Source organism: Natator depressus, chromosome 8, assembly GCF_965152275.1.
Source record: "Natator depressus isolate rNatDep1 chromosome 8, rNatDep2.hap1, whole genome shotgun sequence".
Lineage (NCBI taxonomy): Eukaryota > Metazoa > Chordata > Testudines > Cheloniidae > Natator > Natator depressus.
The window spans coordinates 104,165,704-104,192,313 of NC_134241.1; the positions used below are offsets into that span (position 1 = coordinate 104,165,704).

A 26,610-nucleotide genomic window follows, 5' to 3' on the forward strand; every position below is an offset into this window, starting at 1 on the left:
CATTAGCACAAGCTAGGTAAGTTACCTGGAGCACAGAACATTGTTAAGGAAAAGATCACAACTGGACTAAATATGCATCTCTTCTGCATGGGGGGCGTTGTTGGGAGTGAGAATTTATATAGTCCCCTTTGACAAGCTGGGAAATCTTAACCATTAAAAAGCAATTTTTCCAATCTGAAACTTGCACATGGGAGCACACACACGCACGCACGGCAAATCAGGGAATCTGGACTCAAGAACTAAAGAAGTAGGTTAAAAAAAAAGATCAATGAAGTAGTCAAGCAAAGAGCAACTGCCAACTCCACTCGCAGGATATGAATATATAATGTGGATTTTGCACTGTTTGCAAATCTAAGGGGAACCGGTGCATTGTGCGCTGGGATGAGCTCAGAAGGAAGAATGCCGACTTAGTAGTATGTGCAGATACATCCAGGCCCTCTGCATCAAGGAACGGATGTATGTGGGGAACAGATATTTAACAACAGGCTCTTCAATCTAGCAGAGACAGGTCTCACATGATCCAATGGCAGGAAGCTGAAGCCAGACAAATTCAGACTGGAAATCAGGCGTACGGTTTTGATGGAGAAAACGACTGGAGCAATTCACCAGGGCTGGCGTGGATTCTCCATCACTGACAACTTTTAAATCAAGGTTGGATCTGCTCTGGGAATTATTTTGAGGCTGGTCTGCGCTCTACAAGAGGTCAGACGAGCTCATCACAATGGTTCCTCCTGGCCTGGGAATCTATCAGTGTCTGACAGGTTTGAATGGGAAGCTGTCTGCTTATGATCATCTCCATTCTGATTAGTCCAGAAAAGAGACAGGACGTGGCTGGAGAAGTGTCTATCTCCCATTGTACTGCTGACACCCATTGTCTCCCACCAAGGTCACCTCCCATTCCAATTGAGGAATGGCCACCTCGAGACTCTGCAGTATATTGCTAACATCCTCCGACCGCACAACTTGCGCGTGCCTGGGCCTAGGCGCAACAGCTGTCTCAGTGCTCAAAGCCCTCGGCCACAGGCCAATACCGGGTGCAGGAGCAAAGGTGCATCACAGTCACATCCCCACCCGCTCCAGAGAGCCAAGACGGAGAGAGGGAAGGAAGGCGAGACCGGGAAGATTTATACTCGTTTAATTAATGTCAAATGTAGTTTACAAACGGGAATGACAAGTACCTTTTTATATAATATACATTGACACACAATCATTGACACAACTGGAATATCACCTTGTGCAATTGGGATTCTTTGGGCAAAGAGAGTTAATTTCTTTTTTTGTTTTTTTTTTTTGTTTAAGCTCATTGTGGAAGAGGAGAAAGCGATCGTTGGTTACAAAACGCGGCTGGCTCCTGAGAAGGCCAGAATGAGACTCTTCTCTCTCCATTCTCCCCTCAGATCCCCACCCTTCTTAAAAACAGGGACGGCTTTACATTAAAAAAAAAAACATTACTGGTTACATATGGTTTTACAGATACGTACACAGCACATTGCTGCTCCACAACACACGAGAGAGAGCCTGGCTCTCAGTGCCTCCTTGCAAGACAGAGCTCGGGCACTGGGGAACCTGCCCTCCCCACTTCCCCATTCCCAACTGCCTTTAAAAAAAAATCACTGCGCATTCTCCAGTTCCATTCACAGAGAGATCCCAGCTCTAGTACCAAGGGCACCCGCAGCTAGTGCTGGGCAAGGCGGCCCCCCCTTGCAGAGTTTATTATTCCAATTTAAAAACCAACCTGCTGACTGCCTTTCCCAGGGCTTAAGTGCTAAAGGCAGGGCTGCGTCCCAGCAGAAGGAATGGCGTTCCAAGGGTTAACTGCACGTGCAGCCCCTCCCGCTGCTCTCACAGGCCTGTCTCTGCAGGGGAGAAACTTCCAAACTTGGAACCTTAGAAGAGTTTTCTCTCACAGTCACAGATTCTTCTCCATCTCCCAAAGACCGCCCAAGAAGGTACACGTGTGCAGCATGTTAGCTACCAGGGAATGGCCACGGACGCCCGGGATAGACTCACAGGGGCAACAACTGTACTATAGGTAAAGGTTGCTGCCTTGAGAGCGTAAGGACCCAGGAAGCTCAGAGTTAAGTGATGATATCTTTGTTGGCTGGGGGGAGGGGAAGAGATATAATTCCATCAGGAGACAGATTTATTTTGTGCAACAGGGTCCTTTAGAAATCAAACAGCAAGACGCTGACCAAAATGGCAGCTCCCAGGAGAAGACATCAGACACTCAGGCAGGGAAGTTGCAATAGAAATATCACCACTGAGAAACTCTGCCTCGTCAAATATTCTGTTACTGCAAAACACAAACCATCTTTGCAGTGCTGGGGAGGAGTCCGGAGACCCTCTTGATGTCAGCACACCCTATAGTGGCCAGGTGGCCAACACCAAGAAATCCAGCAAGTAGGAGTTACCTTGGCTTCCAAAAGGCCTTCAAATGACCCCTGAGGTGCAATATTCTTGTGTCTAGCTTATTCTGGTCTCTCACCTGGGTTCATGAAGCGAGACAGCTAGTGAGGGGGGGCTGCCTGGTGAACACCACCACAAGGTTAACTTCACCAACTTCCCTCCTCCCCCATTTCAACACTGGGCTACTGTCCTGCAAGGTCACCACCCTGGCAAACAACAGCCACCAGTGAGAACCTTTAAACAACGTTCACGCAGCCTTGCAAAATTCAAGTGGCTCGAGAGGCGTACGTTGCTTTTTGGTAGGTAAAATCGTACTCGTTTCTTTGTTCCCAAGGTAATAGGGGAGCAGATGGCAACCCTCAGCTGGTGACAGCTGTGTGCGGCTGTGGACCTGGAAGCTAAGGACAACTGAGAGCTGCTGTAGGTGCTGCTGTGGAAGAAGGTAGGAGAAATCTCCTGGGATAAGGTCATTGGGGATCTCTGGCACTGACTGGAAGTATCTGAATCTTTGCTCATCTTAGTCAGTTCGGTGAGGCTGGGTTCTCCTTGCCAACTCAGTGGCCTGAGAGAGGGGCCTTAGCAACACCCTTTACTTAGATGCGGAAGTTACTTTGCATTGTTTTAAGAGGAACGTGCACCATGTCCTAGGAACCCCGGCCCAGGCAGGCTCTGGAAGAGATCGGCGATCTAAAGCAACCTTCCACTGTAGCAAAGAGCTCATACCAGAAAGTCAGTGCAATTCGGAGGCCTCTCCCAGCCAGTACTGGCAAAGCGGTAGAACAAGACAGCAGGATGGACGGAGATGGTAAGAAAAGGCAGCACAGCAGCCTCCCCAGAGAACACCTCTAGCAAGAGTCTTCCTTCCCTGCACTGTAGTCACCCCCTACTACTCAGCCCGCAATGGTCTCAGCCAGAAGGGAGAGCACAGACTGAAGCCTTGGCCCCGAGCCTGTGCCATGGCCCCACCTCTCCTGTGGGCATAGGAGGCGCTCTGGAGCAGAGAGAACACCCTGGGCCATTGGGCAGTGAATTCCTTTCCAGTGGGAACAAAACAAGCCAGTGGCACGTTTTTGCTTGGACAGGGGCATGGCCTTTGGTTTTCTTGGGCAATGGTTGGGTTAACTGAAGCTTTGGGGTGCAGATTCCCAGCCACTGGAGACAGCTGCACTTGGCCAGGTTCATTCCTGTCTCCCAGCTAATCTCAACTCCTGCCTGTGCCCCAGATGGAAAAGAGGTGAGAGCACCTGAGCCAGACTTTTCCAGCTGCCCCCCGATGAGAAACTAAACGCCGCTGGCTTTCTGTGGGATAACGATTCTATGCGAAACAGCCCCATCAGCTACGACTAATGACAAAACCCATCTCCCCTACTCCCCATAAGTCTTGTAAGTTATGGGTGCTGCAACAGCCATTACTAAAAAGCTGTTAACTTCATATCTGACTGAGGAAATATACACCACAGAACATTAAACCATTTACATTATAGATATGTAGATATATACTTTTTTTAAACTAATGACTTTAATGCCAAAGCTTCGCAGAACCAAGAAAAATATGGATTTAATGTTCTCTGCTCTTTTTTTCTTCTTTAAAAAAAATACAACCAAAAAGAAAAGGGCAACTTATTAGTATGTAATGTTTGTGTCTATCCCATTTATACACAACATTGTAAACATATATAATCTATATTACATGTGCTTCATTTTCTGCCTGTGTGTTTTTTCTTTAAACCTTTTTTAATCACTAGAACACCACCAAAAAAAACCAACCAACCAACCAAACAAAAAACAAACCCAAAAAACAAACAAAAACAAAAAAAAACCCAACCAACCAAACTGAACAAAGAACACAAGTTACAGGTTATTTAACATCTTTCTGTCAAGGGTCCCTTCCCAGTTGTCTGGGGTTGGAGGCGTGAACAGCACAGTCCAAAGGAAGGGCTCACAAGCCATCCGCAATGCAAAGCCAGCTCTGGGGAGAGGGGAACACTGGTTTTAAAAAAGGGTTTGGTTTTGCCCGCAGTAGAGTCGCCAAAGGAGGTCCCAAAACGAGAGACACGGAAGCCGAGGCTTCCCCGCGGCTCCTTTATCCTCGAGTCCATGTCTGGAGTCTATTGGTTTTAAACGTCTTTTTTTATCATCGTTTTCCCCCCTCGGTGTGATGAGCTGATCCGGTAGCTGTGTCCCGCCCTCCAGCTGTGTCCTTCATAAGTAGATGCGCCTGAGGTCTCCGGGAGACGTGATGGTGTTACACTGGGGGCAGAGCTTCTTAGCACCCTGCAGCCAGCGGGGGAACAGAAAGAGAAATGTCAGCCAGGCGGACGCAGGACAACGGCGCGAGTTTCCCCTCGGCTGTGATGCTGGGGATGACAATATGGAAGCAGGAAAGGCTAAGGCCTCCCAATACCCAGGACCCCTGCCATGAAGGAAACAGGACAGAGAGGGGATGCCCTCTGAGCAGCAGGTATGAGCCCTCTGAGGGGAATCAGGCACCCCCTTCCCCAACACAATCCCTGCTAACACGGTATGCACCTAGGAGGCCCCCGGCCACAGGCTCAAGGGAGAGGAGAATCCAGCCCGAGTGCATCTCATTCATGCTTTGACTCATCAGGGGCATTCATTCTGCATCCTTTTAACCCCCTGTCCACATGCCAGCTCTTCTCGAGAGTCCCCATCTACAGAAGCTGCTTGGGCAGCACCAGCTCCGAGGAAACAACCAGGAGGCTTGGAGCTGGATTAGCGCTCGGCAGAAAACTGAAATTCAGTGCAACAGTTAGCCGATTCTCCTCCATCCCCTTCTTTACAGCACCAACTTTGGCTCCAACTGTCCCTCTCCATCCTTCCCACCCGACCGAGCTGTGCGCTGGCCCCTGGGTGTCAGATGTAGCCCACCCTGGGTGTAGCTCTGTCTTCACTGACCGCTGGCCCAGTGAGGGGAATATCAATTGCTTAGAGCCTTTGCGCTGATGGAGCAGTAGAGGTGCATGCCTTTAGCACCAGAGGTCCTGGGTCTGACCCCCACATCTGCCAACCCAGCACGGGGCATTGTGTTACACAGAATGACGCTCTCATGGCCGCTGTGGCATTCACTGAACAGGACGACAGGGAGTGTGGGGAAAGACACTGTTCCTAAGGCTTCAGTGCTGCTCCTCTAAGCAGCAGGAGCAGCATGGGGAGTTCCAGCCCCAGGGAGCGTTCTTACTTTTCCCCTGACCCTTTAGAAGCCCCTTCATGGGATCAGGAGGGGATGGAGTGGCTGTCTGCAGCTTGCAACCTCCCTTGGGCTGCAGATAGCGTCCCTAGGTCAGGGCTGCTCCAAGAAGAGTTAATGCAGCCTCCACCATCGCTCCCCACCTGCTGTGCAATGCTCCTGTGGATGCTGTTACACCTGGGCGGTGGGGGGCCAGCTCAGCATCATGGAGCCCCCATTGCCCTGCGGGGCTGGAAGTTCTCTCCCTGACACGGTAGCTCGGGGGCCTTTGGAGGCTGCACTCTTGCTTCCTAGGAGCCACCCAGCAAGGAAGATCGAGGCAATGTGGGGGTTCAGCTAGCTGCATTCCAGGGCCTCTCAAACCCCGTGTTCAGAGCACAACACAATCCAAGTCTCGGAGCCCCAGAACTATACAGATCGAGGTCCTGTTCAAACGCCCCAGCCTGCCTCGGGCAGCCGATGGGAACAGGAATTCCAAGCCCTCTGCCCCATGCTACAGAGGAGTCTGTATCTGCTGCCACGGTGAACTGAAACAAGCAAACTCCAAACCCCGGCGAGGTAACAGAAGGATGACACCAGCACTGCATGAAATGAAACAATGGCTGGTGCGCCATCTGTCATGGATCCTGACAGGTAGAGGGTGTTAATAAGCCTCAGAATCGGGGTCAACCTAAGCTGCTCATCATTAGATTGGCAGGTGTGACAGACAGCTGACGAGAAAAACGACAAAGATGGCTCTGCAGCTACTGATCCTCCGCTCCACGCAAGCAGGGCGGCAGTGCCGCCGCAGGCCTGGAAATCAGCCGTGCTGGCTTGGAACACTAACAGATGGCCTCAGAACACAACCTCCTGACTCCTGCGTCAAAGCAGCAAGCACAGGCTCCGTCTGAGCGCCCCGACTCTTCTGCTTGCTGCTGTCAACCTGCTTCCCAGCCGTTCCTTTCCAGCCCAACTCCCCAGACAGCATGCCCGGCAACAGGCCCTGGGGAATCCGACAGGCACCCAGGGCTGTACAAAGCGGGGAATGCAAGCCAGCTGCTACGGCTCGCCCAGACTGACCCAGAGGAGGCAGATTCTCTCGGGAGGAAGAGCAGTGCTCCCAAGAGGGCTTGTTTTGACCTCTGCAGCCAGGGCAGAAAGTGGGCGTTAGAGCAGTGTGCTCAGCAGGTTTGCAGGATCTGGGCTCAGTGGAAGGGCAGGTTCGGATCTGGCTATGCTGCACTGATTGCTGCCAGCGGCAGCTCTGATGACGAGAGAAGAGTTGGATGCTCTCTCTGACGCTACAATTAGCATCAGCTCTGCTCTGCACAACGAGCACCCACGGGGCAGGGAAACCTCAAACCCAAGTAGGAAACTCCTCTGACTTCCAGGACAAATTCAGGCTATGTCTACACTGGGTTTGTAGCCACTAGTGCAACCCGCTTAGTGAGGACAAATTACATCAGCGCAGAGGAATTTGGACCCTCGCAGCTTACCCCAGCGTTGAACAGGTATGAGGTGTGTCTGCCCTAGGGGCTCGTACCTGTGCCACTAAGAACTCAGTGCAGACAAGGCCAAGTCAATTCTCCTCGCTCTCCTGGTGCAAGCTGCCGCTGACAGGCCTCCGACCACTGAGTCGCCTTGGTTTCTGCAGCGTAGAGGTAGCCGCGCTGGCCCCAGTACACTAGAGAGACACGGGGGGGGGGGGGGGGGGGAATACCGATCTCTCTCCCCAGCAGAAGTTGGTCCAATAAAAGATATTACCTCACCTGCTTGCCTCCTCGTTTTCTGCCATTTGTGACCTTCGGAAGGATCGGGTGTCAAGGGGTCATTTCAGAGGGGCTGAACTCTCACCAGGCCTCACATGGGAGATGGAAATGCTTGGTGCCTCGAAGTCAGATCTAAAGCGTCACCAAAGCCCCGCCCCCCCAACCTGCCTTGGAGGCAAATAAAGCCACTAAAAACCCTCAAATCACAGGATACACTGTGCCCTTGTGGCTAGGGCAGTAGACGGAGTCAGGAGACCTGGGTTCTAGTCCTAGCTCTGCAGCGATCTCAGGCAAGTCATTTCCCCTCTCTCAGCCTCTGCTTCCCACCCTCTCTTGTCTCTGTAGATTTTAAGCGCTTCAGGGCAGGGCCTGTCTCTCATTATGCCTGTGGAGTGCCTGGCACAAGGGGGTCCACAATGCAAGTACCTTTACAGAGCCAAGCTGCTCTCTAGGCACTGCTACCAACACCACACTCTGGCGGGTAGGCTTAAAAATCAGTACATGCACTTTAAGATGCCCAGGTTACAATCCAGCCTTTTGCATCTCTCTCAGGACCTGCGCTCTGGATCCTAGAGCTGCCAAGAAGAGCCTGCTCTTGGGCTGAATGCTCGCCTACAAAGCAGGTCCCTGTTCTTGGGGGTCATGGCAGGTTGATATGAAGAGGAAGAGTGACCAATTTTTAAAGCTATTCTCTGTCATTTCAGGCTGGGGCCTGTCGCACTGCTGCTGAGATTCAGACATCTGGGGGCCCACACTGTGTGCATCAATACAATGTATTTCAATTCACACCCGACAGAACCACTGGCATGGCCGTGCAGATTCTCTGCTCATGCAGGGGTTTCCTGCAGCCTCATGGCTGCCGGGCTCCCCACAGTCACAGGAGGGCAGGGTGTATGGTCTCTGGAAGTGCCAGAGGAGCAGAGAGGTTTGCGCACAGCAATCAGCGTTACACGGGGTGGTGGTTGGCAAGTTCTCAACTCCTGCCTGCAATGTGCCCCAGCAAGCAAAAGTGAGCATGCTAAGGATTCCAGATGTGGCTAGCTCCTGCACATCTGTCTCAACCCTTTCCTTCCCAGGAGCAGCTCATTAAGGAAGAGGCAATGAAATATTTGTCCAATCGCACCTCACCGCTGATTACACAAGGGAAGCGGATTCTTTCTGCAGCTCCCGCCCCCTGGAATGGCTTGGTGCTGTCACTCTGAGGGGCGGGGGGAGAAAGCAGGGGAGAGAGGACAGTGCTCCACAGACACTAGGTGCTCTCATGCAGTGCTGAAGAGAGCCTCCACAGACACACCCTGCAGCCTCACCGCAGTCAATGGGGCTGCCTGGCTGTAGCCAAATGCAGCCAGGGGAAGAACTTTAATGGACCTTCTCCTGCTCAGTTCGCCCCATTAGAGAGAGACCCCATCGCCTCTCTGCATGTGTCCCGAGAGATGGGGACCAGCACACCCTCCTGGAATACAGAGACAGGCCCCAGCGAGAGGCGGATTTCAAACTGGCAGGCTTCTCTGGAGTGACAGAGCATTGTCTGAGCAACACGTACACATAAAACTCCTAGGAAAGGGGATGAACAGCTGGGGGCCCCACCTGAGAAAGGCAAGGGAAACCCTTTCCATCAAGTGCACCTCGTATAACGGAGAAATTCCCACCACGCAGCCATACCCAGCCCTCACGGGGTCAACCCGGTTCACTGAACTCCAGAGCTCGTTGAGAATAAAGACAAGGAGGGAAAAATCAATTAAAACCCAAGATCACTTTGCTGCTCCAGCCTGAGCACAGAGAAGTCTCCCAGCTCCCCGCTCTTCTCCGGGATAACTGCACTAACTAGACATCAGACAACTGAATGCTGGGAGCTTGAGAGTGACAATATTCCCGTCTGAAAGCAATCTGTGTATCGTGTGCATGCATTTCAGCTCTCTCCACACACTGGACCCAGTATGCAGAGGGCCCAAAGTGCCTGGAAGTAGAACTCATCCTTCAGGCGGTGCCATTGCACTACTTGATGCCCACCAGAACACAGGACAGGGCAAGGGCTAGGAGTCTCTAAGAATTATTTGGGGACAGTTCTCTGGCCAGAATGGATCACAGTGGCCCCTCCTGGGGTTGGAATCTATGAATCTGTCCTTTCTCTACTTAGAAAAAAAGTATCTCAAACTCAATCCCCTGCAAACTTAGGGGGGTTGATTTGAATCGCTGGCTCCACACAGGCCCCTCGGTTCTATTTCCTTGGGGGTTTGTGCCTTCTGCTTCCAGTGCAGATGGGATCTTGTGGGAACTGCCCTCCAAGCACGAAAGTTCAAGAATTTCATGAAGACAACTTTCAGCCACATAAGATGGCAGAAATCCAACCACAGGTGGTGTCTGCCATTTTGACAGTCTCTTATTCAAAGATCTAGCCCTGATTAGCCCTTGATCTGAAACTTACTCTGGATCGGAACAGAGCCTCAAAGTGACGCAAACCAGAGAAATGGGAATAGCTGTTCCAGCGGCCCAAGGAAGGCTCAGACCACAGACATGAGAATCCAGCCCTTCCAGGCAGGGTTAGTATTTCTCTTGTTCTCTCTTCAGGAACGTTCCTGCGTCAAGGCACATAGGTACAGACTACGTTGCTCCAGAGTCCAAACCAGCAAGCTGGGTCCCACCAAGAGAAACACCCTGGTGTGGATAATTTTATGGTGGGGGAGAATGTTGTTTCGCTGAGCTTGGATAGGACAGCTTGCTCGGCTCACAGGGTGGGGCGTGCCGGAGCATGAACAATGCCATCTTAACTACCTTCTGCAGCTTAGACTTTAAGCAGGCTGGCTGCACACCCAGCTGGAAGGCCCAGGGTCTCTGGGTCCCCCTAGTATCTATGTTTAGTGTTAAACAGTCCAGGGAAAAATAATGACTTTAGTCTCCTGGGAAGAGCTTTTTTTTTTTTTTTAAGCTGATGTCCCTGCACACATCAGCATGTGCGCTACATTCACAACCCCACGTTCTACGCGTGGAGTTGTATTTTAAGCAATAAAATCACTTACAACCTTGTTCCTTGCATTTGACCACATTTTTGGTGGTGTATAGTATTTATTAGTATAGGCAATTAAGCTATTCTCACACACACATGCCCTGGCACAGAGACAATGAAAAAGTATTTGTTCCCCCCTTCTCACCTGCCAGCTGGGGTTACTAAACTTTTCCCTTGAAATAAAAATGGTGTGGAATAATAAGTCACACCTGTCGGCCGTTCCCCCCACCCCGTCCTTCTGCTCCTTTCATCATTGCTCCATGGAAAAGCCTTGATGTGTTATAGCAGCATGTGCTGCAGAAAAGCATCTCAGCTTTTCCCTTATAAACCTCAGTTTTCAGTGGTTTATAAAACTCTGCTGCAAGAAGTTTGCTCCGGGGCTGAAACACAGTAGAGAAAAGGGGCTGGGATCAGGACGGGATTTATTTTTTCCCTCCCGTCTTAATTAAAATTTGGCAAGTGATTGATCCACAATATGGGCTAATCACTTCGGGTAGTCTGAAAAATAAATTAACAAGAGCTGCGATGTTGAGAAGTTGTTAAGGCTCACTTGGTGCCAGGAAGGACTGGAGCTTTTTGTCTTAAAGCTACCTCTTAAAAAAAGAATTACACTACATTTGTTTTCAACCAGATAAGGCAGGAAACTTGAAGTTAGGGCTTAAGCTGTTCCTGCTATCCTGTTAGTCTGTGAACAGTGATCAGTTTCCAAACAGAATGCACTACCCAGACACAAAGGAGATGAAGGCAAATAGGACTTACATAGCCACCCACAGCATTCAAAGCACCTCACCAAAGCTCAGAGAGAGCTGCAGGGAGACACCCAATGTTATGAAGAGAGCCACTGCCAGAGGTGGGAACAGAACCCAGGTTCCCCTGCTTCTGAACTAGACCATACTTCCGCCCCTGTGTGTGTGTGTGTACACAAAATGTGCCCACACATTGTAGGCCATATTTCAAAGCGTACCATTCATCTGTGCTGGTGTTTTGTCATTTATTTCCACAGCAGTAGGGTATGCATGGTGCTTTGCAGACAAATATAAAGCTAGGTCCATGCCCCGAAGAGGATGGAAGAGGGGAGAGTTGCTACCCCATGAGGCTTCAGGAAAAATCCACAAAGGACGTGGCACAAGCCAGTGAAAGGCAGGAATGAGTTATAGTTTTCTGACTGTTATGCCAGCTTTGCAAATAGCCACCTGCAATACATGTATTTTGGGACACACACTAGTTACCTGAGGAAGGTTACAAGGCTCAGTATTAACTAGTACCATCTACAAGAAAAATATGTATTAAATCTGAGAACATGGCTTTTCTGACAGATCTGTTCAGAAGGCACTGTTAAGGCGAGTTCCAGGAATCTGAAGATTTTTTAAAAGCTCATTTTTGGTCTTGCAGTGCCATCATTTACTTACATTCAAATATGTCTTAGTCTGAGAATTGCTAACCAGATGAGTGAATGAATACACAAAGGAGGTGCTGGGTCCAGATGCACAGAACCCAGGATAAAAACGCTCTCCCATTCTGAATTACAACACAGCTATACCTCACACAGAGCTCATGTGCTGAGAGACAGAGTGGTCTTGGAGCTGTAACTCATGTGAATGATAACTGGTAATCATTTAACACCACCTAATTAGATGCTGAAAAGCCACAACCGAGGAAGGAGGGGATGGTTAAAGGGGGGAAGCGAAGGCAGCACTAAAGAAAGAGGAAGTTGATAGTAATGAATATACATCAGATGTTAGAAATTGTACAAAATTGATAAGGGAAGCAAAGGGACACTAAGAGAAATCTATGGCCAGCAGAATTAAGGACAATAAGGAGTTTTAAAAATATATTAGGAACAATAAGAACAAAAGAAACATTAAGAACAAAAAGAATCCTGATAATGGGATTGGTCCATCACTAGATGGAAATATTAGAATTATCAATAATAATGCAGAAAAGGCAGAAGTATTTAATAAATATTTCAGACCTATATTTGGGGAAAAAACAGATGATATAGTCTCATCTTATGGTGATGATAACACTCTTTCCATTCCACTAGTATCTCTGGAGGTGTTAAACAGAAGCTACTAAAGTTAAACATTTTATTATCAGCAGCTCCAAGTAATTTACAGCCAAGAGTTTTAAAAGAGCTGGCTGAGGAACTCACCAGACTGTTAATGCTGATTTTCAGTAAGTGTTGGAGCACTCAGGAAGTTCCAGAAAGCTAATGTTGTTCCAATTTTTAAAAAGGGTAAATGGGCTGACCCAGGTAATTAATCCTGGGCAAGAAAATGGAGCAACTTATATGGAACTCAATTAATACAGAACTAAAGGAGAGTACAGTCATTAATGCAAATCAACATGGGTTTATGGAAAATAAATCCTGTCGAATTAACTTGATATCTTTTTTTGATGAGATTACAAGTTTGGCTGATAAAGGTAATAATATTGATGTAATATACTTAGACTTCTGTAAGGCGTTTGACTTGATGCTGCATGACATTTTGATTAAAAAACTAGAATGACATAAAATTAACATGGCACACATTGCATGGATTAAAAGCAAACTGATAGCTCTCAAAAATGAAACTTTGAATGGGGAATCGTCCTCGAGTGGGCCTCTTTGTAGTGAGGTCCTACAGAGATTGGTTCTTGGCCCTACGCTACTTAATATTTGTATCAGTGACCTGGACAAAAAACACAAAATCATCAATGATAAAGTTTGCAGATGATACAAAAATTGGGGGAGCGGTAAATAATGAAGAGGACAGGTCACTGATTCAGAGCAATTTGGATCACTTGGTAAGCTGGGTACAAACAAATCATGTGTGGTTTAATACAGCTAAATGTAAATGTATCCATCTAGGAACAAATAATGCTGGCCACACACATATGATGGGGGATTCTATCCCAGGAAGCAGTGACTCTGAAAAAGATTTGAAGGTCATGGTGGATAATCAGCTGAACATGAACTCTCAGTGTGACGCTGTGGCCAAAAGGTCTGATGCAATTGTGGGATGCATAAAAAGGGGAATCTCGAGTAGGAGCAGAGAGGTTATTTTACTTCTTTATTGGGCACTGGTGTGACCGCTGCCGGAACGCTGTGTCTAGTGCTCGTGCCCACAATTCAAGAAGGATGTTGATAAATTGGAGAGGGTTCAGAGAAGAGCCTTGAGAATGATTAATAGATTAGACAACCTGCCTTCTAGTGACAGACTCCAGGAGCTCAGTCTATTTAGCTTAACAAAGAGAAGGTTAAGGGATGACATGATCACCGTTTATAAGTACCTACATGTGGAACAAATATTTAATACTGGGCTCTTCAATCTAGCAGAGGAAGGTCTAACATGATCCAATGGCTGGAAGTTGAAGCCAGACAAATTCAGACTGGAAATCAGGTGTAAAATTTTTTACCAGTGAGGGTAATTAACCACTGGAACAATTTACCAAGGGTCATGGTGGATTCTCGATCACTGACAATTTTTAACTCTAGTTTGGATGTCTTTCTAAAAGATCTGCTTGAGGAATTCTTTTGTGAAGTTCTCTGGCCTGTGCTACATAGGAGGTCTCGTCTGGCTTTAGAATATAGGAATAATTTACTTGGAAATTCTCGGGCTAGGATTTGCAAGATCCTGGACAGGCTTCCAGTGTGGCTTTGGGAAAAATCACTTAATGTTTGTACCTTGGTTTTCCTGTCTGTAAACTGGGGACAACGATACCTCTTCCTTCCCTGACTTGTGAGTGTTGCAGTTCAAACACTGCAGTGATGAGCCCCAGAGAAAAGCCTATAAGTAAAAACTAGCCCACAAATATGGTCTGAAAAAAAACAAAACAAAAACTGCAGACAAATTAAGCCAGTAAAGGTTAGTCCGATTACACCGGAAACCCAAGCAGGACTACACTGGCTCTAGGATATGGACATGTGCTTCCCACATCACTGTCCCTCTCCCATGTACTCAAAACCATACAGTGGCCTGACAGCCAAGAAAACTCAGACCCAGGCGCATGCCAATTGCTGACTCTTGGGCCCCGGTTGGTTGGTTATGTGCAGGCAGTGGGGTGAACAGTTAAGATGGTCACTTGTTTAAAGTGCTCTGACCGTTCATGTATGCACAGATGGTTTCTCCCCAACTCAGAGAGGCCTCTGCAAAGCAGCATCTAGCCTGGCGTCTCCCATTAGCGTTAAGAGGCACTGACCAAATCCTTCAGTTTCTCACACTCAGGATGCACCGTAAAGTACAGGTCTATTCTGGTGAGTAAGTAGGAAGGGCCCTTCTTACTCATCAGGCCTGCATCCTGTGTGTATGCAATCAGATCTGCTAGCTTGAATCACTAATGCAAGCTAACACAGCAATGGGACGGAGAGGGGGAGTTTGCGCTGGCTCAGGTCTCATTCACAGAACTGTTAGCTACGTTCCAAATGCAGAACATTTGTGTCCATGACGACTCTCCAACCCCGGGAGAGTCTGTGGGATCAGCTGGTAGAAAGCCATACCCAGGTTTTCACTTATAAACTCAGCAGATCTGATCCGGAGTCAGGCACACACACAGCATGAAGCCCCATGATGCCATTTTCAAAGTGCCTCTTTTTCAGAGCAGCACCTATTAAGGGCCCAATCCTCAGGGCTGCCCTGGATACAAATGGAAGTCAATGGGTGCTCAGCCCTAGGACAGTCTGGCTCTAGAAAATCTTCAGACCCTATAAAAGTTTTTAAAATTATTTCACCCTCCCTGCTCCATGGGGACTGATGTGGCCAGCAAGTGCCCTCCTGTGAGACGTTTGAAGCTTTGTCTCCCACTTTGATCCCTTGTTTCTAAGGCCTTAATATATATAACATAAGAAAACGTAATCTAACATTAGGTCTCAGCTGTGCATATAAAAACACAGGCATAGAAAATCTGGACTTTTCACTAAGGGGGATGGCAGATCTCCAGACAGTTCAGAAGCGGCCGGAAGCCCAACACAACTCACCCCCCCATAACTCCTATTAACTCCAACAAATTGTTTATTGCACAACAGAAGAAAAATGTTGCCCCTCTCCCCCCATCAAATCTTTCCATGTGTGCTGCACGCGTAGGCTATTTCTGCTTTCCCTGCCACCCCCACAGGGAGCTGGCTTTATACCCAGGGAAAGGTAACAGCCGCAATTATTACACACACTATCCCACAGCTCCTCGCTTGTTAAAGAAAACAAGAGTCTCTTTTGTGCCCGAAATAAAAGGAGATACCTTAATTAGAACAGTGCAGGTTGGTGAGTATTAAACACTGAGCCCAGCTGCTGTATGCCATTAAATTCATAAAAAAAAAGGGGGTGGGGGTGGGGGAGGGCAGTCTTAACGAGATTACACACATTGACTTTGATCAAGACACAAAAGCACCAAGGCGTTCCAGGGTTTTTATTGCTGTCTTCGGGCTACATTTTAATGGTTACATTAGAAACATGAGAATGCAGGCTGGGAGATTTGGGAGAAGGGAGAGAGCCCGAGCATGCCTCGTGAAAGGCCCTGGTTTAATCAACTGTGGGCTGCAGGAAGAGGGTAGGGCTGGGGAACAGATGAGCAGCCACTTATTAATTGCTTCCCCCACACAAGTGCCAGCACCTAACCCTACGTCCTGCTGGAATATTCCCTTCCCTCCTGCCTGGTGAGAGCCAGGCTCTGGGCGTGGCCAATACACAGCAAACCCAGTCCCCATTTACCCCACCACACAGCAGTGTGGGGAAGGAGGGGTGAGACCAAATTTAAACACTCCTCTCCTTGGAAAAGTGAACGTTAACCCCTTAATTCCAGGAGCACAATCTTCTAGGGATTCAGTCTTATTGCAGGCCGCAGGATGCTGTGAAGTTGTCAGTGGAACAAAGGGGTTTGACAGAAATTGAAGAGTGCCTGAGCCTCTGAAGGGCTCACAATAGGAGCTGCTGGCCTAAAAGACCATCTTGGGATGGCGGGGAGCAGAGGGGTGAAGGAAACGGAGGAATAAAATCCAACATGGAATAGAAATGCTCTATTCTCCGTTTGCAGCCAGCACTGAAGAATTGGATTATACCTAGGATCAGCGGTGCATACCCTCATCTGAACACCTTACTGCTACGTAGCTGTGCAAGAGTCTTTTGCAATGTGCTCCTAAATGCCTAAAAAAGCCTGCGTAATCTAAGTAGTGACAGGGGTGTAGCTGAATAGCTAGAAAATACAGCCCCGGGACAGTCGAGTTACTGAGGTTACTATTGATACCCAGTGCTGCAGACATTTCACCATCCCAGTAACTTTTCTCAGCCAAAATATTTAACAGGCAGTATCTAAAGGCCCATTGCCAGGTTAGCTGAAGCTCCAAATTTACAGTGTGTTCTGTAAAAATAAGACGTTACAGGACCTAACAGCAGCAGCTTTTAGAAGAGTGCTAGTCCCCGTACATCATTTGCCACCCAACCCTGTAGCATCCTGCTAATGCCGGAGCATCACAAAGTGAAAGTGACTAGCTCAAATCTCCATTGCCCAGGCTGAGTGAAATGAGAGTTATGGTCAACATCAGCAGGGGATAATAAAAGTCAGGGTTAGAAAAGGAAAGGGCATCACTTTAACAAAATATTAATTTCAACGCAAGCGTGTCCCTTTGAAACTAACAAAAACGCAAATTCTGGGGGCACTGGGCCACCTCTTCTACACTTCCAATAGTGCCCAATTTTCCAGACAATCAACCACACTAGTTAAAAACTGCATGATGCTGTTTCAATTATTCAGAAGAGGGGAAGGAAACAGCACCGATGGGTGCTGCACAGGCCAGTGGATCCCAGCTAAGTGGCTCTAAACTGGGGTCCAAGCTGCAGCTGCACAGTGCATGAAACTCCTTTGGAAGTCAATAGGAATTCCACACGCAGCACTGTTCCAGCACTGAGCCCTCCCATCAGTGAGTAAAGAGCGAGCAGGACCACTCTTCAGGGAGGGTAACTCAAGCCCAGCTCCGCCCAATGATATCAAACCGGAAGGACTTAAATCTGACCGGTGTGTTTAATAAAAGTTTGGGCACCCCACATACGCAGAACCCCACTAAGCCCATTTCCTATTAAGCAAGAACCTCCCCTGCAATGTAAGTACATGTCTGGGGAGAGGGAGAAGTCTACGAGTCAATGAGAAAGCAGCCGAGTGCCTCACCAGAGTCCGCAGCCAGCATTCTTCACAGTGCACGTGCCAGCACTGAATGGAAGTCAGGGGCATTGTGTAAGAGTCCTGAAGAGAAAAAGCGAAGACATTCTCGTCACATAAAAGGCTGGCCGATTCCCAGCCTACAACTATGTCACCAGAGTATTCGCTTTGGGGAGGGGGCAGGAGAAGAGGGCAGTTACCCAGAGTAAACGCTTCCCATTCCTCCCATCTTAATAAGAACACAGCTCAGGAGTTGCTCCATATACAGTGAGCCAGGTGTGATGCATCAGGCAGAAACAAAGCACAGAAATCAGGCAAACTCTCACTGACTTCAAGACTGAGTGAAAACTAAGCAGGGATCTAAACTTTAGCTCAAGAGTAACAGAGGTGGAAAGTCTCCTGTAGGCCATTTCTTTGCCTGACAGAAGTCCATAACCCACCTGGTGGTGACATGGCTCAGCCTGGTTAGCTAGAGTGGTACGTCTACACTGCAATTTTATAGCCCCGTGAGTCTGAGTCAGTAGACCTGGGCCAGCCATGGTTATTCCATGGGTCTTTTATAGTAGGGAAGTTGTGCCCACGTACCATTATTCCAATGGAAAGGTCACCAGATTGTGCAAGAGCAGCGATAAGGGATAAGATTAACTCTCATCACAGCTGCCCACTCTGCTAGAATAGCTTAACTAGCTACCAAGAATACTGTAGTCATTTCAGCAGCACCTATTCGGGCGCTAGTCTTTTCAAGTGATTTATTAATGAGGGCAGGAATCAGCAACCGACCGTACGTCAGGCCTAGAATCAGAGATGGGAGTCTGCCTGATCCATCTTGCACCAGCCGTTTCACTGGCAACTCCATCCAAGCAACATTTTCTTCTTCTATTGACCCATGGGACAAACAGAGCTCGGAAATAAAACCAGACGAGAGAGGCAAAAAGCTTCAGGCTCTGAGCCATTAGAGGGAGCTGCAGCCCTTCTTTAGGGAAGCCAAAGCGACAACACACACAAAACTAACAGGACACAGGCAACTTTTAAACGCATAGGCAAAATTCTTGCCTTCAAGCCACATGGAGGGTCTCAAATCAGGCATTCTCCTCTCCTTAGGCCTGTGCAACTCTGCACATGAAGGAAGAGGAGAACGCAGCACTTGGGAGTCTGCATGGTCAATTTGAAAGGGGAATGCTGTCCCATGAAGTTAGAAATTTCTGCTCTTAACACAGACTGCTACAAACACCAATGAAATGATATAACTGATACACACACACAGAAACACCTGGAAAGAAACTTGCAACGCATTTAGCCAGAAAAAGGAAGAGATTTTTTCCTTGTGTAAGGACAGGGATGGATTCACCTTACCAAACTAGTAGGATTCACCCCTTTCCCCACCTCAGCAAAGACAAGTGAAAGGTACCGAGACGTTTTCTGATTCATTGCCACAACTGGAGTGCTACTCACCATGCAAATGAGACATTTATAGCGGTCTCCACGGGAAAGCTGCCTTTCTAACTCCCGGACACGAGCCTTTAACGCTTCAAATGTTGTCACTGCAGAGTCTTCTGTAATTCTGCAAGAGATGATGAAAGTCAGGGCTACTTGGTAATGCTTTACAAAAGTTAAATTCATGGTCCTTTTGGTAGGTGCAGAAGATGCAGTGACAAGGTCCAAAGAAACAAATTCAGCATATGCAAAGGACTATTTGAAATGGAGGGTTATTAAGAAGCCTATGGTTTGCATTCTTTATGCCAGAAGCTCTGGCAAACACACTGGCATGTAAAGCCTCTGCAGAGATCTGAAAAAAGAGAAGGATTTTGGGTAGGTAACATTATACAGAACGTGTTTAAGCAGAAACTAAATGGTGGAAACAGGAGTCATGCCCCTTTACTCCCTTCTTTCCCTATCACTGCAAGAGGCCCCAGGTCAATGCCATCCCAACAAAGCTCAAAGTGCTGCTCTAGAGCTGGGAAGGTGTGTTTCTCTCAAGAGCAAAAAGTAGTCATATCACATGGTGGTGACAGCACTCTTTCCTGTCCACTAGTACCTAAGGAGGATGTTAAATAGAAGCTATTAACAAAGACATTTTGAAATAAGCAGTCCAGATAACTTGCATCCAAGAGTTTTAAAAGAGCTGGCTCAGAAGACAGCTAATGCTGATTTTCAATATATCTTGGAATACTGGAGAAGTTCCAGAAGACTGGAAGAAAGCTAATGATGTGCCAATATTTAAAAAGGGTAAACGGACTGACCTGGGTAATTATAGGCCTGTCAGTCTGACATCGATCCTGAGCAAGATAATGGAGCGGGTCATAAAGAACCTGATTAATAATAAATTAAAGGATTTGACTAGAGGTGATCATAATTAATTCCAATCAATGTGGATTTATGGAAACGAGATCCTGCCAAATTAACTGGATACCTTTTTTTGATGAGATTACAAGTTTGGTTGGTAAAGGTAATAGTGTTGATGTAATATATTTAGACTTCTGTACAGCATTTGACCTGGTGCTACATGACATGTTGATTAAAAAACTATAGAGATATTTAACAGGGCACATGTTAAATGGATTAAAAGCTGGCTAACTGATAGATCTCAAAATGTAATTGTAAATGGGGAATCATCATCCAGCAGGTGTGTTTCCAGTGAAGTCCTGCAGGGATCAGTTCTTGGCCCTACACTATTTAACATTTTTATCAATGATCTGGAAGAAAACATAAAATCATCCCTGATAAAGTTTGCAGATGACACAACAATTGGGGGAAGTGGTAAATAATGAAGAGGACAGTTTACTAATATAGAGCAATCTGAATATCTTGGTAAACTGGGCACAAGCAAACTGTAAATTTTAATATGGCTAAATGTAAATATATACTTCTAGGAACAAAGACTGTAGGCCATGCTTACAAGATGGGGGACTCTATCCCAGGAAGCAGTAACTCTGAAAAAAGATTTGGGGGTCATGGTGGATAATCAGCTGAACATGAGCTCCCAGTGTGACGTTGTGTCCGAAAGGGCTAATGCGATCCTGGGATGCATAAACAGGGGAATCTCGAGGAGGAGGAGTAGAGAGATTATTTTACCTCTGTATTTGGCACTGGTGGAATAGTGTGTCCAGTTCTGGTACCACAATTGAAAAAGGAGGTTGATAAATTGGAGAGGGTTCACAGAAGAGCCCAGAGGATGATTAAAGGATTAGAAAAACCTGACTTCCAATGATAGAACCAAGGAGCTCAGTCTATTTAGCTTAACAAGGAGAAGGTTAAGGGGTGACTTGATTACAGTCTCTAAGTACCTATATGGGGAACATATTTGATAATGCGCTCTTCTACCTAGCAGAGAAAGGCATAACCCGATGCTACGGCAGCAAGTTGAAGCGAGACAAATTCAGACCGGAAATAAGGAATAAATGTTTAACCATGACAGTAAGTAACCACTAGAACAATGTCCCAGCTGTCGGGGCGGATTCTCCATCACTGTCAATGTTTAAATCAAGGCTGGGTGTTTTTCTAACAGACCTGCTCTAGGAGTTATTCGGGGAAGTCTATGGCCTGTCTTGTGCAGGACGTCAGATTAGATTCTCAGGGGTTCTCAAACTTCATTGCACCGCAACCCCCTTCTGACAACAAAAATTATTACATGACCCCAGGAGGGGGGGAGTAAAGCCTGAGCCCACCCGAGCCCTGCCACCCCAGGTGGCGGGGCCGGGGCCAAAGCCTGAGCCCCCCTGCCCCTAGCAGGGAGCCTGTAACCTGAGCCCTGTCAATCAGGGCTGAAGGGGCTCAGACTTTGACTTTGGCCCTGGGCCGAGCAAGTCTTAAACCAGCCCTGGAGACCCCATTAAAACGGGATTTGTGACCCACTCTGGGGTTCCAACCCACAGTTTGAGAACGCCTGGGCTAGGTGATCATAATGGTCTCTTCTGGCCTTGGAATGTATGAATCTGAAAACAGGCGCACTGCCGCTGCTGGGATACTGGCCCTGGTAGCTCGGGACATGAATGCCACACGTTGCACCAGGACAGACAGGATGCAACAGGTTTCTGATAAATGAAGTCTCACTTTTCAGATTATTGTCACTGAAAAGGAGAGGGGACGGAGCGGAAAGCCAAAGCTGCAGACACCATATCAAGGAGCTAGATCTAAAAGCAGCTTTGCAAGCCCTGCTTGCCCATTTGCCTGGGGTCATTTTTGACAGGCAGCAATATATTGTCACACAGGCTCTGTCATGAGGACAGGCAAGGACGTGTTCATGATTCCGCCAGGCGGACAGAAAGAGTTAGCTGGCAACTGAGAAACAGGCAGACAGCAACAGCAACACTGAGAAAATGGGATGGAAGATGAGAGCTTCTGAGAAGCGTGGAGAGGAAGAGGAGAAACACAGGCCTTTCCATTGTGTAGACATAACTAAGCTCCTTTTACTTTCCTCTTAAAACCTTTTACAAGATATTGCAGTGGGGCTGTGGATAGAAAAGGAGCTCACTGCTGAGGAACAGTGGAGCAGTTTATAATTCATTCTAAGTTAATTTCAGGTCAAATCTATGCAGCTTCCACATCAGAAGAATGGCAAGAAAAACCCACAATCTGAGAATGTAGAATTTATTCTATGTACTCTAGTAACACCGGTATCAGAAGCCAGTCCCTGTCCCAAAGCACTTATTTAGCAAATTGTGAGCTAACAGGTAGACACAGCAAGTGGCTTGGGGCAGGGGCCATCGAAACCACCATGACTGGGATAGTAAGCAGCAGTCCCAGAACACCCATGTACTTGTTGCTTTGTGTATTAGTAATCACCATCTCTAGTCAAGGCTCTGGAAACATAACTTAGATGGCCATCTTTCTGTTGACTCTTTATAAGCAGAATGGAATCTAGCTAGTTTCTCCCACTGCCACGTTGGCTGGGCAGAGCCAACACGATGAAAAACCCTGGGTGTGGCAGGAAAGCAAGCAGCTAGGAATTACAGTGGAAATGGATCTGGGCAGTAAAGGAGCTTCAGAGTCACTTTTCTGAGCAAAACCAGAGCTCAAGAGTGTGCAGATGGAAGGGGTACTGCAGGCCTATGTGGGGTTAGGAACAATCAGTACAGAGCATTCTTTGGACACAATCCGTGCAGAGCTCTCACAGCTCCAATTCTAGCCTGCAATGCAGGATGGGCCACCAATGTTAAGGCTGCCAAGAGCCTTCTCATTTGCCCACCTGACCTGGGCACTGCTGCACTTGAATGCTGAAGGATACAGCGAGACGACGTTGGAGGTGAATTCTCCCCTCTATCTCATGGAAGGCATGAGGAGATTTCTGATGGCATTTGAGCTCTGCCAGAAACCAGATCCTCTCCAGGTAACCAAGCAGAGATGGGTGACAGGGAAAACTTCAGTGCTAATCAAACTCTTCCATGTTCACATTAAAAGAGAGAGTGTTTCTCTCTCAGTCCCAGCCCAACCAGAGTCAGAGTTTGAAAGGGAAATTTACCAGTGCAACAACGGGAGGGGATAGCAAATGGCTTGTTTAAAGAAGTTGAAAGGGCTGATCCCATCAGCCAATTTTGGAAAGTCGCTGAGATAATTGCGCCTGTCCAGTAATAAATGAATGAAAGCAGAAAAGGACGCTGAATAGAGAGAAGCAATAGCACTCAGAACCCGCCTGATACAATGGCCAATCAATAGGAGGGCTGCAGATCAGGGCGCTAGTTAGGTGGAAAATTACCACACGGCTGTGTGCGTCACGCTGGAAGGATCCTGGACAATCAATGTGGGAGCTATCGATTTAGTTATTATCACTTCATATGCTCCAGACATTGTTAAATATACATTTATTAACAAGGCTGGGGTGCATTCGGTAGAGAGGGAGTTTTAACAAGTGCAACCTCTCCTAGCTCTGATCAAAGCTCAGCCACTAGAGCCTTTAACCTCCCAATTCCTCCCCGTCAAGCTCTACCTCAGAACAAACCCTAAGGATCTAGTCAGTGGAAAAGACCCTGCCCCATCTCGTGACTCGAGAGAGAGTATTTGGCCGTAAGTGCCCATCTCGCGGTTGCGATTTTGGGAAAGCCTCCTGGAGCAGCAGAAACAAAGGACCCGAGGCTCAGCGTCCAAACAAAATGAGAGCTATCACACTGCTGCTTCCAGAGAAAGGGAGGAAATGAGGTCCACAGGAGAACCTTAATACATAGGAAACTAAAGCTTCTGCCAAGGAGGGTAAAGAGAGGAGTCACTTCCCATGTGCCTGGCTCCAGCAGCGGCCACGCCCCTCAGAACACCGGCTGTTCAACTGACGTATTTTACCATCAACCAGCTGCATGTATCCTAAAGCTAAGCATCACTCAACAGCAATTCTTCCTGCAACAGGCAAGCTGGGAACTCCATCAGACACCTCCCACCCCTTACACTTGTTTGTCTGGAGCAGGCTGGGAGTGGCTTGTGCAGTGCTTAAGAAGCAAGTAATACCAGGGATAGGGAGTCAGGCACTGAAGGGGCACTGCTGGGTGAAAGCAGGTCATGTACAATTGTCCTGCTGGCCACAGAAAGCAGAATAACTAGCAGACAGTGCACGGCACGGGAGGTCAGGACTCCTAGGTTCCAGCCACAGCTCTATTGCTGTGTGACACTGGGAGAGTCATCTGACCCTTCGGCGTGCCAGTTCTAAAATTTCACCCACATGGACAACCAGGCTCCCCAACTTTGGTAAACTACTTAGAGATCTAGGACGTACTATTGTTACTGAAGCTGTGAGGACATGCTGTCTAGGTACGGCCTCTGGCACCAGCATTTCACCTCGTCATCACTACATCACTGCCCGCTGCTTTGCTGCCACGTCTCCCTTTGCCTCTCCCAGTGGTAGGGATTCAGCACATGCTTGTCTCTTGCATCCTGTAGCCAATAAAGGCCAGGAGCACCATACAGCTGCCTCACTCAGTTTCAAGATAGAGGGTCCTATGCTCACAATGTTTACAGGTGCACAGTATCTGCCCTTTGGCTGGAGAACCACAGCAGTGTGACCTGTAGCAGGGGAAAGAGGCACCTAAAGCTTCGTTGAAGATGAAGCTTTGACCAAAGCCATTCATGGTCTAGTCACTGGATTTTGTGGTCAACCAGACAGCCATGCAGCCATCCACGGCCGAGGCGGCTGTGTCTGTTGCAAGACAGGAAGGAGTTTTACGAAACTGGGGATACAGAATTTGGGAGAGTACCTAAAAATAGCATCAGAAGTATATTTCTGGAGCTTGTTCACAGAAGTTTTCTTTCTGCACTGAAAAAGAGACACACTCCTCCCCACTACTATTTAGCAAACCCCAACTGAACACCTGCTCTGTTCAGGTACTGGATAGCAGAAGGACATGGATGCAGTACGCAAGAGAAAATGATCCGTGTGTAAGTCAATTAGCACCATTACTCAGCTATCATGGGTTAGGAGAGTCAAGTCCCCCCCCACCCCCCCCCGGACCCCCAACCCGCCCTCCACATCCCGTGGTCATTTGTAAAATGTTTGCATGCATGCGATCTTTGTTTCTTCAAATTAAACCAAGCAATTCCCACCTGACATCCCAGTGGGCAATCACAAGCAATTCCGTTAATTAAATTATCTCTGATTCTGCAGCCCTGGAATCTCTCAATATACCGAGGATTGAGTTCTCGACAAAAAATACTTGACCAAAAAAAAAAAAAAAAATGCTGATGTCAGCGTGACTCACTTCTGTTAACCCTTCGCAACAGGTTACGACAGACTGCCCTTTGGGAAAAACGGCAAGAGATGTCAGATCAAGATGAGCTCAGGAATCAGAGCTGTGTGTAGGGGGAAAAGTCTTCATCCCTGCAGGATGCCTACTGCAGCCGTTCTGCAGGGATTCACTGCACAGGACAGTTACACATAACAGGCAGAGAAGAATGCCATTGCATGCAATTCCCTGTGTATTCAGAAGCCAGGGTGTGATGCAAACCACAACAACATGAGGGACAGGGAAGCCTTCGGCATGGCAGGCTCTGAAAGGGCTCCACCTCCCTTGGATTTCACTGAAGGAACTCTGTCATCAAGCACTCTCCATAAAACATCCCTCTGGTTTGTTTATTTCAGCTGGGTATAAATTTTCCCTTCTTCATAAATAGTCACACTGTACAGAACATTCCATAAATTTTTACAGCTCCGGTTTGTATGTACCTTGTACAAACATTTAGCGCTGATTAAATGCACCAACAATAAAATTTCATGAGCTACTTTTGACACTTGATATTCTGACCTTCCTTCTCTTCCTTACACATTTATTTGTGTTTTCATTGAGGGCAGGTGGGAGAATTTACCGTACTTCAAACAAACTCATGGGCAATTGTTTTTAAATAGACTGTTCATTCTTCTCCTCAAGAAGCTGACAGGGACAGAAAACACGCTCCATTTTCTCTCGCTAAGGGCAGGGGTCCTGTTACTAGCCTACAATGGAATAATTTTTGGGGAAGGGAATGGATTTGATTGAATAGAATCATGATGCAACCAACAAAACAATGCAAATCCACAAGCACAGTTGTGACCGACCTTCCTTGCCGCAACCCCTTCTTTCCTACCGCTCAATTTACATCTGAACTAGCCTGCAAGTTCTGCGGAGCAGAGACGGTGTTTTATTAGTCCGTAAAGCCCCTGCATCGCTCTGGTGCTGTGTAAATAGTAAGGGAGGGACTTATTCAGAATCCAGGAATGGCACAGTGTGATGAGGTAGCTTTGCCTCTCACTCCCATCCCATGTCAGTCTCAATACCAGCCACAGTCCTGCACCATCTAAAGGTCACAGCCTACTTCATCTTCTGAACCGTGAAGTTCGGTTCTTGGGGACCAAAGAGTAAAAAACATTTTAGCTGACAGGCTAGCCTGTCACCCGCATTCACCTTTGTCTGCGCTCTCACCAGTAAAGGCCCTGATCCTGCAATCCAATCCATTTGGGCAGACCCATGCGGAGTCCTGCTGAAGTCTCTGGCGCTCTGCACAGGCACTCGTGTGGACAGGACTGCGGGATTGGAGCCAAAGGTAAAACAGCGTGTGACCAACAGCCAGGCAAAAAGGAACCTTCTACATTCATAAATACTTTTTTATCCAGAGGGCTTTAAAAGGGGGCAAATGTGATACAACCACACAGTTTAAGAGCCTCAGGA

General features: G+C 47.7%; 1 protein-coding gene across 5 annotated transcripts in view; it reads right to left on the reverse strand.

Moving 5' to 3' along the window:
• Window positions 1–1,138: 1,138 nt before the first annotated feature.
• Window positions 1,139–26,610, reverse strand: part of RNF220 (ring finger protein 220) — a 329,460-nt gene continuing 303,988 nt past the window's right edge. For 3 of the 5 annotated variants that reach the window (XM_074961894.1, XM_074961895.1, XM_074961896.1), the window contains 3 exons: window positions 18,944–19,052; window positions 17,501–17,575; window positions 1,139–4,680 (listed from right to left, as the gene is read on the reverse strand). In XM_074961894.1, the coding sequence (XP_074817995.1) occupies window positions 4,609–4,680; window positions 17,501–17,575; window positions 18,944–19,052 (256 nt within the window). In that variant the 3' untranslated portion in view covers window positions 1,139–4,608. The remainder of the gene's footprint in view (window positions 4,681–17,500; window positions 17,576–18,943; window positions 19,053–26,610) is intronic. The other 2 variants (XM_074961897.1, XM_074961898.1) reach the window with 2 other exon arrangements.